Raw genomic sequence first — 12,109 nt, forward strand, 5'->3', positions numbered from 1 at the left:
CTCTCTCTCTCTCTCTCTCTCTCTCTCTCTCTCTCTCTCTCTCTACGTATAGATATAATATAAATGCGAAGAATATTTTTTACCAGTGATTAAAATCTTTCATTTTTTTAACTAAAAACTTAATTTCAGTAAGTCTTGGTATTTTGATTTTTATCCTGTCCTCTTTATCTTTTGGGTTTTTGCTTTTACTCTAAAATTGTATACCACAAAATGTATTTAAACTGTATCAGTCGTTATTTTGTTCTTTTTTATCTGTTACTTCCCTATCCTCAGCTCTTTATCTGGGATTTGTGTCTCTAGGGTACATATAACTTCATTGAAACCTGGCTGCAGGGTTTTTCCAAAGTCCAGACGCCAGAACCTGTGGGATGTCTACACTGATATTTTAACCCTGTAGTGTGAGCTGGATTCATTTGTCCCAGTCTGATTGCTACCATAAGGTTTGTTTACATTGCAAATGTTCCCCTAGACTACAAGTCCCTTCCCCGGAGACCTGTTTGTAGCAGAGCTTGTACCATGCCCAGTACAGGATCTGTGGAATCAACCAAAGTTAATGCTGCTGGTTAATTACTGTTGTTTGAATTTATTAAACAACTCCCTTTTGGAAGACATCTAGTTTTAAAAGTTAAAAGCCAGACTTAATTTAACATGCTTGCCTGTTTTCCCCCTGCAAAACTCAAATACGTGTATGCAGTGCTTTTTTCGTGCCAGTTCTTGCTGGTACTGAGTACTGGCACCTCCGCAGCTCCAGCTGCAGGAAGCCTGGCTGGGGAGAGGAGGGTTGAGTAGCCGACTGAGTACCAACTCCTCTTTTATAAAATAAGCACTCTGTGTATGTGCACACATCCTTCAAACAAATAGGTTGAAAATGGCTGAGCCAGTTGTAGTAGGGCTGTTACTTTTGTGTTATTCCAGCACGTGCAGTGGACTTTTCTGTCGTTGGGTTTGACTTCATTGGGACTAGTTTATATGAGTTCAGGAAGCAGAATTTGGCTTTCTATGAGCCAGACTGTAAACAATTTTTTTACACTGGCGAGTGGTTTCTGACCTGAGATGTGTGACACAGTTAGCAGTCAGTTCACTGTCTGTCCCTCTGTAGCTATTTCTTTTTGGAAGCAGCAACTTTTCATTTAAAAACATAACATTCCAATAATCCCTCTCTTCTGAGGAACCCTATAATGACTAATCCAGGCATTTATATACAATGGTGGCTGAAAAATAATTCTGGAGGGAGATGGATATTACTATCAAACTTCAAAGGGGAACCATGCTGAGAGGGAAAGGTTTAAGATGATGCAAACTGCTTTGAGAATGCCATTTTGCATGTGTTTATTTCCTCTGCTTACTCAATGTGAAGATGCAATTCTACTGACTTTGACATGTTGTCATTTGATCTGAGAATAATTTAAGCTTCTAGAAGCTCAGACCAGCTGCGGGTTTACAGACGGGTGAATTCAGTGACTCTTAAGAATGGTATGGAATGAGTGATTAAACTTTATTTGGGTTCACATTATTTCAAAACTGGCATGTGTACAGAGAAAGCAGCATTACCTTTCATCTGATGAGTGAAATCTCTTTATTAAATGATACAATTTACATCTCTGGTGTGCTATCTTCAAATAAAATATTCTTTACAGTGAACAAACAGTGTGTAAAAATGAAAATTCATTTATAAAGCGAGCATAGACTTTTCCTACAATGCAAAATTGTAATGTGAATAGGTATCTAATTGCAATACAGCTAGCTAAAATGAAAACTATGAACAAGAAATGTGAACATCTATTTTTCTAGTGTAGCTACAGAAACTAAATGCTTGGTTATATTTGAATATTCAAATTCTCTGAATATTAACAAAGACAACACAGGTTTAAAAGTCAGTTCTAATGTAAATAGCAGGCATCTAAGATATGGGGACAGGCTATTTTTCTCATGTTAACTGAATAGATGTGTACATTCAAAAACAATAAAATATTGGAAACACTTTAAATGAATATTCAGAGCTCACATACAACACAATTACATGATTTTCACTGAAAAATATTTTTGCCTTAGAGATGGGATAAGGGAAAGAAAGAAGATTGAAAGGTGCAGAGTGATGCTTCAGAAAGTTCTGTATGCGCTAATATCTGATAAGGTCTGAAACTGCTCCTCTTGAAGTTAATGACAAAAATTCCATTGACCTGAATAAAAACAGAGTGTGTGAGGTTGTTCTGTTACCTACTGAAAAAGAGGATTCCTGTTTGTCAGCGTAAAACAGTGATAAGTATACTTTCTCTAGAGGCTTAGTGTATTTATAAACTGGTCTCTTCCCCCTTCAAAATCCTAATACTTATGGCTGACCATTAGGCATTGTTTGGGTGTGATTGGCTTACCCTACTTTAAAACCGGGAAAGAAGGTAGCTCTGTGTTACCAGAGCTGTCATCTATACATGGATGGAAGTGCTGCAGCTCATCCTACATCTCCTACTCAGCCTGATTCCATGGACATTTTCTGGATTAATGGCCACAAATTGGTGTTTCAAATTCCTGATTCAGTTGCTGCTGGAGTCAGTTGGAGTCTTCCCCCTGACTTTAGTGAGAGATGAATCAGTTCAAGTGTAGAAGTCCAGCCCCAACTAGAATAGTGATGAAAAGTTTTATTTTGTATAAAGATTGTAGGCATTTTTCTAACCTACATATTACTTCCAGATGGATGTTATCCTGAGCTTTATATGCAAGGATTGTTATATTTTCAGGGTTCAATCCAGCAAACACTTGTACATGATGAGTAAGTTTATAGCATGTGTTTACAGTAACTGTTTGCAGCCCAGCCCTCATTTGGTATAATTTTGTTTCACAATGTATTTGCGATATTTTAAAATACGGGCATTTTCGATATCTTTTGGGTGTTTTATTTCTAACCATGTATTTCCATACTTCATTTGGATGCATGATATCACTTTCAAAGGAAATATGAAGCCATTTTCCAGATTCTGAGGAATGAAATGCTTTCCCCACTCCAGACCGTTCATTTGATCAAATTATTATTTTCTGGGCATTGCTTAATTCTATTCCTGGTATAACAACATAAACAATACAGTTCCAAACAGAAACCAGCAGATGAGTCAGCCTCTGATGGAAAAATTATATTGATTTATAACATGGTTTCTGTGTATGCTTTCTTGATTTTTTTCTTTTCAAGTTACTCTGCTTACACTTACAATATACTATAAGCACAGATATTCAGCTGTGTTTCAGCAATATTTTAAGTGGCCATGCTTGATAGATATTTGAAAAATGCCCAACAATGGTTGCAGTGTGCTCTCTAAAATTGGATATTCATTTTGACCATGAACATGGTCTCTACTACCCAGTGAGCTTGTAAAATATGACTTAGCCACATGTCACTATCAACTAAATAGTAACAAAATTATGTACCATCTCTCCAAATCCACCTAGATATATTGAACACTCAAAGAGCTCTCCAAATATGTTGCCTTAATCAGACTCAAACCAGCTAGCACTTATCATAAATCATGTTCCACGTACCTCCTACACATACCATGAATTGTCCTTGCTATACAACCTATTTTGGTCTTTCAAGATGAAACATACAAATTAAAAGCCTTTTGAATATTCAACTAAGACTAGTAGAATCTGCTGCACTAAGTGTTCATCAAGTTAAATATTTCACAAAGAAATAAACAAAGTTGACATTCAACACAAGACTAAGATATATTTGTCTGTTTATTACAACAGTTGCGTGTAGCCCAGTTTCAGCATAGCCTAACTATATTAAATATTTCTCCAATTCATTTTGTTATCTATGTATCTTTCCTCATAATGTTGCCCTCTTTCCAAACTGTTTTCAAACCAGGGTAGGTAATTACAACAACTGAAGCTTACAATAGAGAGTTATGCCCCAAACTTCCTTGAAATTACTTTGAACTTTACAATTACATTAATTTAACATATGTTAATGTGTACCAGAGCTTCAAATAAAATATTGACAGAAGTATTGTGTGTTTGTCATAGTAAAATTATAAGATGATTTAATTCACTAAAATCCCCCTTTTAAAAAAATATAAAGAAATTGTATGATCTATATTTTGCTTAAGCCTTTCTGAACTTTGGCATTCCATTGAAAAAATAATCCTTTCTGAAGTCTATGTCCAGTGCCTTAAAATTCAGCTATCAAACACACTCAGAAATCCTGCAGATTCCACGTGACAATTTAATTTATGAAGCCTTATTTCATTCTTTGTATTTCATGAACTCATCTGTCAGTGTTTTTGTACTCTGTTCAATTAAATCTTCTTCTACATGTACTTTGTAATGAGCACACTGATTATCCCATCAAAGCCCAGCTGCAAATTTGACCTTTTATAACAAAAAACAAAAACAAAGCTGTGGGCTGAGAGTAAAACTGAATCTAATCTAGGACTGAAAACCCTGAAATATCAAGAAAACTACACCATTCTTCTCATCTTCCTCATTCCTTCAGTTCAGAAACTGTCAGACAGCCGGAAGGTGCACAGACAGGTCACTTCTTACTATTGTAACTGGTATCTTAAGCTGGCAGGAGGGAAATATGCCAGGTTCTTCTGCCTTTCAGGTCTGATGCCTCCATCCTCTTGGATGGGCATTATAGTTTGAGTTGGCCATTGACAGGCAGTAGTCAGACCTGGAATCCATGAACATCACGTCAGGATCTGTTTGGGATCGCTGACCACAATATGCGTATTGAAACCGAGAGCCAGACTGTAAAGTGGAGCTGGGGGCAGACGCAGTGCTCTTTGGTGGGGATGTGATACTAGACTGCCTCATCCCAAATGATGCAAGGTCAGCGTGAACCCCTGCAGCTGGAGGAATATAGGAAACCCTTTTTTTCCATTCATCTGGTGGCTCAGGAAGCGTTTTCCTGCGGGCAGCTGATACAACATTAGCAACAATGGATTCTTGAATGTTTTGGGGGCCAAAAGCATCATCCACTAGGCCAAGAGGGGACTTGGCTGCTGCTTCCCAGGGAGTCAATCTCTTGCCAGGCTTGTTGGCTGCTGCTGGTGGTTTGCAGAAGTAAAAAGGGCCAGGTTGGAACATCACAGGTGAAGCAGGGGACACAGCTTGAGAGGTGAGTGAAGAAGGCCTCCCAGGAAGTGATAATGAACAGCCACTGCCTCTTTCCTAGGAACAACAAAACCTCAAATATAACCATTGAATATCAATTGAATTGAATATCAATGACTGAAACCCATTCCTGCACTTCCAAACTGAAGCAGATTATTGTTGGGCTTTTGGCATAGTGTTTTGCATTTTTAGTATATGAAAAAGTACGAGAACTTGCCTGCAGTATGAAGAAGAAACAACAGATCTGTAAGAACATGTCGTTCTTCAGCTATGTTTAGATTGCCGAGAACTGTGGGCAACAGATACACATCACAGTTTATTTTCATATTTCTTGCCTATAGCTCTGTCAGAAGAGGCTTTCCCAACCTGTCTACACAGGATCAAATATCAGGAAAACAACCCTCTGCCAAGACATCCCTCCTTCTTCATAGAACAAAGATAACCGGCACGTCAGCAGAATGCTCCCAGAGTGGCAGACTTCTGTCGGGAGACCTCTGGGCTCCCGACAGAAGCCTGCAGCTTGGACATAGCCTTGATGTAGCTTATTATCTTTGTGTGTGTGTGGAAAAGAGAGAAATTCAAGTGTTTGGGAAAGTCACCAGTTTGACAGACCTGAAGGAATCCCTAATATTACTGAACAGGTGCAGCATAAATAGCAACACTACGAATTTGCCTACATCTCTTCTGCCCTGATGATATGTCCTGCCATCCCTAATTGATAAAAAGGGAGATGGGAGGGAAATTGTTCTTACCAGTCTGATTATACCTACAGGATGAAGATATAAACTTACTGACTTTGTGATTGGCTCTGTCCAACAGATCTAGCCAAGAGTGTATTTTATGCACCCCTTACTGAGAAGGAACTCTTTTCCCCTGAAATTACTGAATTTATTGTGGGTGGAAAGGGGACAAGAATGAAAATAACTGAAAATGCCAGTGCAATAACTTTCCTAATACTATTGCAGGACATTATTTAACCTTGTTCCTTTTAAATGACAGTGCCCTAAACATTTCAGAACACTGTGACCCATTTATAGAAACACATTCATAGTCTACAAATCCTAATCCTCTTAGTAATACAGTACTTTTAAACAACAACTCTGTTCATGAAAAGGATTTTGTCCTCAGCAGTCTTCATGAAACAACACACAGAAGAAGTACCCCATTTTTTGCAAACATACCGAATGTGCACTGTGCAGCAGGCAAATCACCCTGTTCTTCCTAATTTAGGAACCATATGGACAGAAGTGGCTTAATTGACCATGTCTTCTGATTCATATCCTGAAGTCTCAAAACAGTCTTTAATTCTCATACCCTATGATATCAGGAACTATGATCTAGATGCTCAAAGCTATTTAGGAGTCTAACTGCAATTGGGAATTAGGCTCTTGAATACCTTATTCTATGGAGTAAGAGCATGACTTTGATGATCTGACTCTAAGGCTATGTCTACACGGCAGGTATCCTGAAATAGCTGCCCATGACTATGCATCACACCTATTGGCCCAAAACAGTTTTGAGATAAGAGGCATGCTATTCTGGCACCTCTGTACACCTCTGTACACCTCGTCACCTGAGGATTACAGGGATGCCTTGAAATAGGTCTTTATTTCAGCACGTGGCACCATTTAGATTGCTCCACATGCCAAAATAGCCTATCTGAAGTCTGCTCTAAATAAGCTACACAATTTGCATAGCACATATTGCCTAGCTTATTTCGAGCATATGGCACCATATCGACATACCCTAAGTGACCAACGGTTTTGCTGAGTTTCTCTTGAAACCAATGGCCTGTATCACCTTTCCTACGTAACTTTCAAAGGCCATATGTTAATCTAAAGCCCACTAAAGTCAACAGGAGCCTGGATCACCCACAGCAAACAATCATCCAATAATGATTTTGTTTAGCATTCAATTAATGTCATATTTATTTTTCACTTTCTTCTAGGCCCTTCCATCCAAAGATCTCCAAGCATTCAGCAAAATGTCTTAGCTTGTATTTCATACACTATTTTGAGATACATATTATTAGGGCCTTTTTTAGAGATGTGGAAACTGAGATGAAAAAATTAATTTTCAAAGGTCTTAAGAATCAGCAGCTCTTACTGAGTGAAATAGGTTTAGTCAGTACCTATTAAAACAGGCCATCAGTGTCACACTCAAATTTCATAGTGAGTTTTTCATAGAGTCATAGAAGATTAGGGTTCAATGAGACCTCAGTATGTCAGCTAGTCTAATGTCCTGCTCAAATCAGGACTAACTCCAGCTAAATCTTTCCAGCCAGCACATTGTCAAATCTGCCCTTAAAAACCTCTCAGGATGGAGATTCTACCACCTCTCTGGGCAGTGCATTCCTGTGCTTTGCTATCGAGCTAGTGAAATATTTTTCTAATATCCAACCTGGACCTCCCCTGCTGCAACTTTAGACCACTGCTGCTTGCTCTGTCATCTGCCATCACTGAGAATATCCTGGCGCCATCTTCTTTGGAATGCCTCCTTTCAGGTAGTTGAGATCTGCTATCAAATCCTAACTCACTATTCTCTTCCGAAGAAACTAAGTAGGACCAGTTTTCTGAGCCTTGCCTTATAAAGCTTTTGTCCAGCCCCCTAACTATTTTCATTGTCCTATGCTGGCCTCTCTCGAATTTGTCCACATCCTTTCTGTAGGTGGCTATAGGAACAAAACTGGATGCAATGCTCCAAATGTGGCCTCACCAGTGCCAAATAAAGGGGAATAACCATTTCCCTTGATCTGCTGGCAGTGCTCCTACTAATACAGCCCAATATGCCCTTAGCCTTCTTGGCAACTGCTGACTTATATCCAGCATATTCATCCATTGTAATCCATACTTTTTTTTTTATGCAGAACTGTTGCTTAGCCAGTCAGTCATTGCCCAGCCTGCAGCACTACATGGCATTCTTTCATCTTAACTGCAGGACTCTGTACTTGTCCTTCTTGAACCTCATCTGATTTCTTTTGGCCCAATCCTCCAATTTGTGTATGTCATTCTGGACCCTAGCCCTACCTTCCAGTATATCTCTTTCTCCCTACATGCCATCTTAGTATCATCTGTGAACCTGCTAAGGGTGAAATCCATCCCATCATCAAGATCATTAATGAAAATATTGAATAAAAGTGGCCCCAGGATGCATCCCTGGGGCACTTTGCTTGATACTGGCTGCCATCTAGACATTGATCACTACCAGTTGAGCCTGATGATCTAGCCAGCTTTCTAGCCACCTTACAGTCCATTCATCAAAACCTTACTTCTTTATCTTTCTGTGGACTCCACCTCTCTTCTGTAACAAGGCAATCCTTGTCCTTGCCCATTTGAGCTAATCACCAGCTATTCCCAACATACAACAAAAAGATGTAGGGATAGCTTTTCAAAAATATCAGTAGAACTCATGACTGTGAGCGTGACTTTAATGACCTGCATTAGTGTCCTTTCTGTTACTGTGTTAGAGAAATAATCTCTCCACAGCTTTTTAAATATATCCAGATGTGTCTGATTCATGACTCTCGATATTACTTGACACAATAGTAACAGCCACGTCTTTGCATGTAAAATGGTTTTTAAATGGGATATCAGGCAATGTGAGTATCAGCTGAAGGTGACCAGCATTTACTTAGAATATTTAAGAATGCAATTTCCATGCTACCAGGTATAGTACAGTTGAGTGTGCCACTAGCTGATGTTGGAAAACATTGGACAAGTGAATCATCTTCAAGATGTATAGGTGAGATTTTTTTTTTCTATTCCAGTACAGTTTACTATAATAAATACTGATAACTGTTGTCATTTCTTGTCCATATACCCAGAACAGTATTTGAATATTTCATTGCTAGTCTTAAAAATAGAAAGCACATATAGGTTTGTCATTAGCTAACTAGATTCCTGTAGATTCGCTTAATTCTAACATTCTGCCTAAGTAGACACTACTTGAGAAATACTCCTTATACAGAGGAAAAGAAGGATCAGACAATTAAAGAATGATGTCTTTGGTCTCGGTGCAGTATCAGAAGTTTCCTGTTGAAAGTCTTATCCTAGATCCCAGTTACATGAAACTAAAGATATACATTACTGAGATAATTCAATGATTAATTCACTTGTGATGATGAGGGACAAATCACATTGCCTCAGAGAGAAGGAGATTCCCAGTTCAAGATCAAACCCAGAATAAATGTCACATGGCTAAACACAACACAATGAGTTTGCCAACTCTAGTTGATTCATATACAAAAAATGCAGTTCTAGTAGATATTCATGACTGTCTTGGCTTTCTTGGATGCCTTGAATTTTTAATACTTTCCTTCAGCTAACATGAACCAGTACTTAAGTTTAGACAACTACTCATTAACCTTTTGTCTCCTCAAAATTAAAATATATGTGAAAATGGCATTCTTCAACACCTACTCAGGAGAAAGATGAAGTAACCTCTTCTTCTTTGGACAAGGAGCTAGGTTTTTTTTTTTGTTTGTTTTCGCCTTCAGGGTTATTGCCACGTTGAAATCTCTTTAACTGAAAGATGCCTCTGTATCCTAAGGGAAGAAAAGAACTGAGACGGCAAGGGTTTTTTTCTGGGATGTATTCTTTGGAAATAGGCTGATGTAAGCAGAAACAAATTTGCCTTTCTTGGTGAGAGACTTGAGGAATTCCACAATTTTGGGATGTAGTTTAGAAGGCTGGAGACTGTCCTGCCACTTTCTAGGTTGATACTTACCTCAGAATGCACTCCACTCCACTGCTGAACCTTGGATTTGTCTGTCTGGTTCTCCAATGGTTGGAAAGGTTCATGTTAGAAAAAGGCAGCTTATTGTCATTTACCTTGTGTCTTAGATTGCTTTGCAGTCCTCAAGTAATATCCTTTAGTTGATGTGGAGAGTTTTGACAGAATTTTTCAAAATTCTTTGTCATGCTCAGAAGTTACAGAGAGCTAGTGCGAGGTTCCTAGAAAAGGATAGTATCTTTGGCTAACAGGTACATGAAGACATCCTGCTCATTATTGAGTGACTGCCAAGACCTCATTTATTCTGGACCAGAGATTTTCAGAACAAAAATAGAAACCACCTTCTAGCAAAAAATGGACAATAATGCTGTTACCTTCCCTTTGTTCTTGTTACCATTTTTTAAAGAGCCCCCAAAATTTAAAATTAATGGACCTGATTATGTTCTCTATTATATTGATGCAAATCAGGAATAGCTGTATTGAAGTACTTTTGTATAAAATAGATACAACCATGAGAAGAATCAAGATCAAAATATATTAGGCTGTATTAGTAAATTAGAAAAATAAATAGTGGAGGCCAAAGCATGAAGTCAGTACACAGTTTTTACTTTCCTCAGCTGGAAAAAAGCCCCTATTAGCTTCAGTGAGATTAGGATTGAACTGAGTAAATACTGAGTAAAAAAGAGTCTCAGGATTTGCTCCTAAGAGGAAAATTATCAGGCCCAATCCAATATATCATAATTCAAAAGGTACAAAAATTTAAATAGAAAGTTAATTTGTGTTCCTAGCAACAATTTATAATACGAGGTAAAACCTGTTTTACTTCTTTGGTGTTGATTGTTATCCAAATCAAATGTATCATGCAGTAGTTGCTTTAGCTATTCATAAAGGTGTAATGAGTAATTACACAGAAATTCTATTTCATTCTGTTTCTCCTAGTACCAGAAATGATTTTAGTGGAGATACTGTACATTTTTACTGATCTAACAGAAGAGAAGTTGGCTTTAGGGGCCTGATCATGAAGAGATTTGCACACATGCTTAAATTCATGAACAGTGAGTTAAACATTTAATTCAGTGGAGCTATTCACATTCTGTAAAATTAAACATGCATAGGTCTTTGCAGGATTAGGTTGTATTAGTTACACTGTACTAAGCTGATGCCATATTTTATCTTTATGCTTTGTGTCTCTGATAAGAAATATAACTTCATGGACTTGACTTGCAATAGTATTTATGCAAAGTTTTTGGGGTTTTTTTTTCAGTTTTACAGAGAAACCATGAAACAAAATGAAACAGTTGTTTTCTTCTGACAGTTAAGTCTGAATCCCATTGAAGTGAATGAGGGTTTTGCTGTTGTCTGTGGGGGAAGAAGAGATCTTTGATGCTCCTGTTACTATTGTACTAGGGAAGATAAGAAATCTCTTTTTAACAAGTTTTCAACTTCATTTGACTAGGGCGTTTTAAATGAGTATGTTTTTTGCTGAAATTATCCAAGGGCCTTCTTCATTGTCATATCAACTTCACATTAGTGAAAGCCCATTCATTCAGTTTATACTGGTGTAACAGTTGAATCCGGCCCCGACTTCTCTCATTATCCATAACATTAATACAGCACAGGTAGTAGCAGTGCAACAAGTCTTTCATTTGGTGCCACTTATGGTGTTGGCTGTTGCATACCATTGTTATTCCCTAGCAACCTATACACCTATGCTGGAGTGTGCATAATTCCATAAACTCAGGTCATCACTTTTTGCAATCACTTTTTCCGTTTCTGAGTAAGAATGCTTCTATTTGGTTGGTTTCCACACTATTCTGGAATGGTATACTCCTAGGCCTTTTTTGCAGAAAGGTGCTCTATCTGCTTGTATTCTTCATAAATAGACCTGAAGGATTTTCAGGAAAGTATAATTTCTGCTAAAACACAAGCATATCTCCTGTTTTTTCACAGGTAAAAACTGGGAGATGATGATGTTGTTAGAAGTAGTACATACCATTAGTCGAGAGTGGACTGAATCCAAACATGGGGTTAAACATTCCTGAATTTGTATCAAAATCCAGATTTAAATGTGTGACTGATTTCTGTCAGTAATTAGCTGTTCAGATCCCTGGACTTAACCACAGTAACTCAAAACTTGCACCAGTCTTTAGTCATTAGAATTCACTCAAAATTCATTTACCAAATAGTATTAACTAAGCACTGTAATACTCAACTTTTGTTCTCAGTCCATATTCTGTTCTTCAAGGTTCATTGTGCAGTTTTTAAGTTACGG

General features: G+C 37.9%; 1 protein-coding gene and 1 long non-coding RNA gene across 2 annotated transcripts in view; one reads left to right on the plus strand and one right to left on the minus strand.

Annotated features, from left to right (window-relative positions):
* Nucleotides 1–682, plus strand: part of LOC142012701 (uncharacterized) — a 65,703-nt gene extending 65,021 nt beyond the window's left edge. Inside the window, exon 4 of the long non-coding RNA XR_012645428.1 lies at nt 301–682. This is a non-coding gene — a long non-coding RNA (uncharacterized LOC142012701). The remainder of the gene's footprint in view (nt 1–300) is intronic.
* A 789-nt stretch (nt 683–1,471) lies between these two features.
* Nucleotides 1,472–12,109, minus strand: part of SYNPO2 (synaptopodin 2) — a 143,958-nt gene continuing 133,320 nt past the window's right edge. Inside the window, exon 5 of the mRNA XM_074993396.1 lies at nt 1,472–5,163. Within this exon, the coding sequence (XP_074849497.1) occupies nt 4,591–5,163 (573 nt within the window). The 3' untranslated portion in view covers nt 1,472–4,590. The remainder of the gene's footprint in view (nt 5,164–12,109) is intronic.

Source organism: Carettochelys insculpta, chromosome 4, assembly GCF_033958435.1.
Source record: "Carettochelys insculpta isolate YL-2023 chromosome 4, ASM3395843v1, whole genome shotgun sequence".
Lineage (NCBI taxonomy): Eukaryota > Metazoa > Chordata > Testudines > Carettochelyidae > Carettochelys > Carettochelys insculpta.